Below are 7,472 nucleotides of genomic sequence, written 5' to 3'. Positions count from 1 at the left end.
TATGTTTGAGTTTTGATAGCAAAGAACTAGGATGTTGGAGTGTGTTTAGATTTGATTTTCTTGTTAACATGGTTACTATTCATTTAATAATTACCCTTTAATAAGGTGATTATGATTCTACTAGTAGACATAATTACCAACAGCTTTCCTATCTGCACAACTTAAATGGTTTAAAGAAGCAATTTGAAGATAAGTGTAAATGTGTGGTCATAAAAAGATTAATCATTTACGCCTGAAAATTTAGAATATTTACCAAAGAAAAAGACGAAATAAGAGCAAACTAAGAACGGCATTGAAGCCAGATGTGATATATATTGTACTCATAGACAAAGCTGCATCATGAAAGATACTTTGTATGGAAGATTACGAATGGTGGCCCAAAAATCATGAGAACAAGCAGACAAACTATGTACTAAAATGAAGATGTTTATCATACTCTCATATTAGTGTTGTGAAAACATTAATCCACGCCTTTTATCCCCCTCTTTCCACCTCTCAGCTTTCTTTTCTTCTTTTCTACTTTGGGGCAATTTTGCTCACTTTTGCAGGTAGGAATAGTGAAAGATGATTTTGATTATCACAGTTGTTATGTGATCTACCTTTTTCTGCAAATTTCTTGGGAAGAGAGGGATCATTTCTATTTATCCTGGATTTTCTTTTCTTGGGGTTATTGCTCAAGCAACATCAAACTCGCAATGGAGAACCTTTTTCGGCAGCATGACAAGGAGTATATGAGGATGGCAATGTTAAAACATGAAGAAACATTCAAACAGCAGGTGTATATATATATTTATGTGTGTGTGCGTATTATTGTTTTTTTCAACTGTATTTGTTGCTCTAAGCTTGAAGCAACGTTTTCGAATTCAGGTCTATGAGCTGCATCGTCTATATCAAATCCAGAAGGCACTGATGAAAAGCATTGAAAGCAGCAGACCTAATGGAAGCTTTATCAAGAAGAAGAATTATCACCACGGGAATACCGATATGCATCACAGTTCAAGAACGAGACTTGACTTGGAATATCCTGCAGCTGAGGCTGATCATCATCAGGGATACAATGTTGCAGAATATAACCGTGGTCGTTTAGAAGCCATAGATGAGAGCGAGATTGAGCTGACTTTAGGTCTCACAAAGTACACAGGGAGGAAGAAACATGGGACTCTGCTAACTTCCGATCCCAGTCCAAGCTTTTCTTCTTCTTCCTCTGAATTCAGTCAGATGACATTGAGGTGTCAAAATGGAAGTATAAACAACAATGAGCTTGAAGAACAATTGAGACAAAAGAGATTGAAACAGCCTCCTTGGCTTTTTCAAGTTCTAAGTATGAATATGACTTGAAAAAATGAAAATGAAACTCTTTTCCAATTTATACTGTTTCCTATCGACTAATTTCCTGTGATTGATGTTTTGTGTGGGAGTTTCTGCTAAGTTTGTTTTAGCAATTGGAGTATTATATCAAGATCACTTGTTTCCCTCACTAGCAAAGACCCTCTAATTCTCTGAGCTCAGTTTTCAAATCAGTCAGGTTCAAGTTCAACTCAGGCAAATTGAAGTCATCATTTTAACCTTAAAGAGAATGCAATTTTGGTTTAAAAGTATGGGACCATGGAAACTTTGATATTTTGGAACCGTCTTTAGAAATCATTGATTCTTTTGCCTCAGACAAAGCATGGTACAACTTGGTTGCTTGTCCCTTAAGCTACAATGGCTTTTCCAAAGGTCATTTATCCAAAAGGTGTCAATAATTAATATAAAGACCCCACATTCTGTTTTAGCTATTTCTTATATATATATATATATATATATATATATATCCAACAGACTTGTTAGATACAAGATACTGTCAATTTTAAACCTAAGTTTTGATTATAAGTAGAATTTTACATTTCCCCATGTCTTGTTTTCTTGTTGTTTCCTTAGGAATAGCATGAGGGTTGTCTAGAAATATACTTTGGATATATTGTCCTGTATTTTTTTAAAACCAAAATGATTTTGGATGCTGATATTCATGTCATTACCAACATGCTTTGAATAATGTGCTTCTCAAACATAAATATGGTAGTATTTACATCAACACCACACAAAAGATGCAGATATACAACAGGTCCAAGAGCAATGGATGGTGCCAACAACAAAAGAGATATGAGAGCAAAACACAGACATTGAACTCTTTAGAAAAGTAATTATAATGAGTGGCAAACAAATTAATGTGTCAAGAAATGGTATGCCTCCTGTCTTTGCTTGGTCTAGTACGACGTCTGGCACTGGAAGGCGGGAAAGGATTTAGCTGTCCAAGTTTCTTAGAAATTTAATTCATGAATGATTTCCTAGGAAAAGGTGGCTTATCAGATGTTGGCAGAACATTTCCCTTTGGACTGCTTACTGCTGTTGTAACAAATGATCTTTCTATTTCTTTCAATCTCATTTTCATTTTTGCTAGCTCTAGTTTCAAGTCCTGGTTCTCTCTTTTCAAGCTGGAAAGTTCGTCTAACACCGAGGGGTGGATATCTGCTGTAGGGTATAAAATCACGCTGGAAGAAATGGAAGGTGAATTTCCACTTGAAATGCTTCCATTCATGACATCCCGAAGGCGTTGTTGTTCGTAGTAAAGACTTGAAACACTGTCTGGACAGGAAGACGGTCATTTTCTGCGGCGTGAGCGCAGGCCTCCCGAGAGAGTTTCTGGCAATCCATTATGCTGCAAACTTTCTTCCTCTCCATGTCAGTAATCCACTAAGATACTATTCATTCAAATAATGATCAAGAAAAGCAATGAAAGCTAAAATGGTTCTGTTGATAGTTCCAACACTCCTTTAACAAAGCGCTTCAAAATCACCTTTACTACAATGTGTTGAAACTTGATTTGTACTTGTATAATCTTAGAATTTATATAATCATGCTGAATAATCATAATTATTGAATGAGTAAAAAGTCGTAGAAGATTCTTAGGACGAGGGTAATTATATAAGAGAGACTGTTACCTTGAGGTAGATATATATGGCTCTATATATCTCATCCTCTGTTATCCTCGATTGTTCGGGAATGAGTTCAGCGAGACCGATGAATTTTGAGACAGGTAGACTACGATCGGATACTATTTCGGCTAGGTAACTCTCCATTAGCTTCCGCACCCTTTCCATGTTACTTGCTAGAAGAGAATGCAGTCTTCTTCTTCTTCTTTGTACCCAAAATGACAACCATGAGTTCCATATTCAAGGTAATTCATCATGATTCTCTGTACTGTTTCCACAGCAAACAATGTATCCCCAGTAAAGGAATAAGCAGGAATCAAGAGATCATCCTAGAGAGCCTGTCCTAATTGGAAGGTCATCCTTTTTCTCTAAATCGAGTCGACAAACAGCAGATGTTTCAAGATATATTGCTGCTCGAAGCAGCACCGATAGAAAGTTTACTGACATTGCATTTTTCTCCCTTGGCAGAAGGCTCACTATGGTTTCCAAGACAACCCTCTTCTCGTGTTCTTCTCGTGGTTTGATTCTCTTCATCCCCTTTCCGAATATTTCCTCCATGAAAGAAGAAGCCTCAACTTTAGGCATTAACCACATCGGGTAAACATGTCAGTCATGTTGATATGGGGTCTCACCAAACCTCTAAGAGCTTTCTGAGCATAAAGCATAAGCATAGGAACAAGAACATGTTGTTTAAACCCTTTTGCTATCATTGCAATCAACACCCGCTCGAATAAGTCGATTCAAAGAACAGCTAAATCCTCAGCCAGAGATAGTTTTCGAGTTAGAGATTGTTGAAGACACTGCAATATCATTTCCACTTTCTTTGCAAGCTAAACATGCTATGGCATCAACAACCGGCAAACCAATTTAACTTCCTTTGCAATGGGAGGAGGTTTTCAGGGGCATGTAACACAGAAACTGCTCCTGCTAGGCTCTTAAGTGCCATTTCATTCAAGTAGGCTTCAGTTCGTCCTACAAGATTTCCAACCGCATAGTCCTCTGTCATCTCAAGATACTCGGCCACCCATCGTAGCACGGCGATGTTTTTGGTGCTTATCTCAAAATTTATTCCATAGCAGAATTTAGCAGCAAATTCAAATGATTCTGCTCAGCCCGGTACATCAGGAATTTCTATGACAGAAAGATCAGCATCGTTAGATTCTGATACCACTTTCCTTACGTACCCACACTTGGATACTAATGGAAACTGCAATTGAAGCAGGAAATACAAACAAAAAAGGCTGAAACAATAAAGATATACGCGCCGATGCTATTTGTAGAGTAATTGAAGTGCTTGAATTCTACCTTATGAAGTGAAAAACATGCTCCCCCAACATGAACGGTAACATCACTGGGAATCTCCTGAGAGAAAATCCTAGGAATAAGAACAAGTTATTGGCTCTGAGAAGCAATTTAAGAATCCATGCTTATAAAAACAGAGATAGTAATAATAAACACAGTGTTTATCCAACTCAGTAGGTGGATTCCCAGAACTAGGCCTCCAAAGAGAACTAGCGGGTATGATGTGTAAGGTGTACAAAGTTTAAAACAAGTGGCATTTTAGTTATTAAAGGATTGAAATGAGATGAATATGAGAAGATAGATTAAGGAAATACTGTGTGGTGTGGGTTTGAGGATCATGAGATGGCTTTGTGTTCTTTGGGGCTCAAGGTTGAAGTTTCCACGTAGGAAATATTCCCATCCGCAAAAAGTTTCCATCTTCTGTTCTCCGTCGATTTTCTTTGGACATTAAAAAACTTCAGCATTCATGGGACTGCTTAAGTAGGTCTTTGTTTCAGGTTAGATGGTGTTCATGATTATGACCAAAAAATGGTATAATATGTCATCGTTCAAAAAGTTGTTATCATGAAATTTTGTGGACAAACTTAATGCTTCAACATGCTCCTTTACAGCGTAATAATGGGCAGGACATTGGTTCCAAAGCCCGACAGTAACTGAGGAACACATCTGTATACAGGTGAGTGACAACTTGCTCTGTTGTTTCACCACATGAATCAGTTTCCCTCTTACTTTCTGTATACGAATCAATGAAGTTAAATTCGGATTCATATTTGGTTGGTTTTGTTTCTATTTTGGCTTTTTATTTCTATGGCATGAGATTTGTATATTGAAATTGTGATCAATCTGTCCCTACCATAAACCTGTCAAATGGTAGAAGACAAATGGGTTTATGGTATATAATATAAAAACACAGCAACAATCTTCAAAGTTGAGAAAATAGTTAACTAGTATTTCTTTTCTACAATAAATGAGGTGATTAAGACTAGGGAATCGAAATGAAGTAATCGTTCTGGTTTCAGTCGATCTTATCAGGTCAGGTCAAATCTAATACATGTTGTGTCAGGTCAATTTAATGAGTCGAATCTGGTCGGGTCTGAGTTAAATTTTTTCAGGTCATTTTCAGGTTGATTTGACATCAGATTCAATTTGGTTCAAGTCGAGTTAATTTCAGTTAAGATCGATATCAGTTTAGGTCAAAACGATTCAAGTCTGAAGTATTTATTAAATACTAGGTTAATTAAAGTTTGGATGGACTTCAGTTGAATCTCGTTCAGATAGAGTCACATCATTGACAGACAAAATTTATGTACCAGATACAAATTGACTTCAGGTCGGGTCAGTTTTTGGTTAATTATTTTTCACCTTTCATGAACGTCAAATTGTAATTTGTAATTGTATATGATATAGAGTAAATTACATAAAAATATAAATAATTATGGGTCAATTTTGATAAAAATATAATTTTAAGGACTAAATTGAATAAACATGAAATTAGAAACAAAAATTTAAATAAATTAAAAAACACGCATGAATGAGGGATCAAATCGAAATAATTATAAATGTGAAGTTGAAATTAATATAAAATATACTAAATTGCATCCATTTAAAAAGTTTGTGAAAAAAGTTTATAGGGTTTGGAGATTATGATTTAATTTATAGAATTTGAAATGAAATTTATTATGTAATTTATAGGATTTGAAGTAAATTAAAAAATATAAATAAGTATGGGCCAATTTCATATACAAATATACCTTGAAGGACTAAATTGAACAAATATGAAATTACAAATTACAATTAAAATAAATTAAACAACACAGAGGGATCAAATCGAAATAATTGTAAAATATGAAGCTAAAATTAATATAAAAATGGACTGAATTGCATTCATTTCAAAACTTGGGAACACAATTTTATAAGGTTTTGGATATTATGATATAATTGTAAGGACTAAATTGAATAAATATGAAATTATAGACTATAATTTAAATAAATTAAATAACATGCAAGGATCAAATTGAAACAATTATATATATAAGTATATATGTATGACATATATATATATATATATATATATATATATATATATATATATATATATATATAATAAGCATATGTATATATAAGTATATACATAACTATATTTAAGTATTTATGTATGATGTATGTACACAAATAATATATAAACATATATACATAAGTATATACATAAGTGTGTGTATATTAAAGAAATAATTATATCATTAAACATAAGTGACTAAAATAAAAAATTCTAAAATTAACATTCACATTTAATAATTATGCACATTAAAGAAATAAGGGAAAATTAAAAGTAATTAGAATGTATACAGAACTAAATTGCATTGAATTGAAAATTTAATAAGAGATTTACAATTAAACCATGATTGAAACCAAAGAAATCAAAAGCTAATTTACAAAATAGAAAAGATCTGATTTTTGAAAGAGTGCAAGCCTAATTAACCCAAAGTATTTTATTTGACACTAAAATTTGCCAAATTATAAAATCAAATGTGTCCAAAATTTGTTAATTCACAAAATATCAAATTTTCCCTAAAAAACAATCTTCCTTTCAAAAAGTTTTCCCATAAAGTTTTTGTAACCCCTTAGACCGACACAGGTGACCCGATCCGATCCGGGGTGTCACATTAGGGCCATCGGAGCGACCCACCATAAAAATACTGTAAAAATTAAATTTTTTGTTAAAACATGTAAAAATCATAAAATAATTTATAAATACAAAAGTAAAATTTACCAATATTCAAAAATAAAAAAGATTTCAGACTCATATATAAAATAAAATACAACCTACATGCTCCCTAATCACATGCACCGTACTCTGCAAGCAACGCCTGAGGAACTCCTTTATTGAAGTCGATAGTTGAACTGGTTTCAAAACATATAAAACAATCATATAGTACATGGGGAACACACTAGAGGATCCAAGTATTTTTCAGAAGCATTTAAAAGTTATCAGGAAAACATGAAACTTATGTAATTTGATCGGATTCCAGGAACGAGGTCCTATTGAAAGGATCAATTACTAATGGATCTAATCATAAATTTAAAGTTGATACATTAGGACCCTTTTATGATTCGGATGCATCAGGAAGGTGTTGAGGAACCTTTACATCAAAATAATTCTAGATTTAGATTTACTAATGGTGATTCCATTATTCAACC

The 7,472-nt window shown here is 33.7% G+C and overlaps 1 protein-coding gene and 1 pseudogene across 1 annotated transcript; one reads left to right on the top strand and one right to left on the bottom strand.

Annotated features, from left to right (window-relative positions):
* The first annotated feature begins 477 nt into the window (after positions 1-477).
* Positions 478-1,338, top strand: LOC120171891. The gene is made up of 2 exons (XM_039179506.1): positions 478-776; positions 868-1,338. The coding sequence occupies exons 1-2, from the start codon at positions 696-698 to the stop codon at positions 1,336-1,338; spliced, it is 552 nt and encodes a 183-aa protein (XP_039035437.1). The 5' UTR covers positions 478-695.
* An 815-nt stretch (positions 1,339-2,153) lies between these two features.
* LOC120171808 lies at positions 2,154-5,042 on the bottom strand (annotated as a pseudogene).
* Positions 5,043-7,472: the final 2,430 nt, after the last annotated feature.

This window comes from Hibiscus syriacus, unplaced genomic scaffold (assembly GCF_006381635.1).
Source record: "Hibiscus syriacus cultivar Baekdansim isolate YM2019G1 unplaced genomic scaffold, ASM638163v2 tig00111837_pilon, whole genome shotgun sequence".
Lineage (NCBI taxonomy): Eukaryota > Viridiplantae > Streptophyta > Magnoliopsida > Malvales > Malvaceae > Hibiscus > Hibiscus syriacus.
Note: the sequence above shows the minus strand (reverse complement) of the source record. Positions and strands in the feature narration are given on the sequence as shown.

Bases quoted from the DNA above. Each gene is read 5' to 3' on its own strand.
- LOC120171891 (XM_039179506.1), top strand. From the start codon at position 696: ATGGAGAACCTTTTTCGGCAGCATGACAAGGAGTATATGAGGATGGCA. The intron at 777-867 runs GTGTATATATAT...TTTCGAATTCAG, and splicing joins AAGAAACATTCAAACAGCAG to GTCTATGAGCTGCATCGTCT.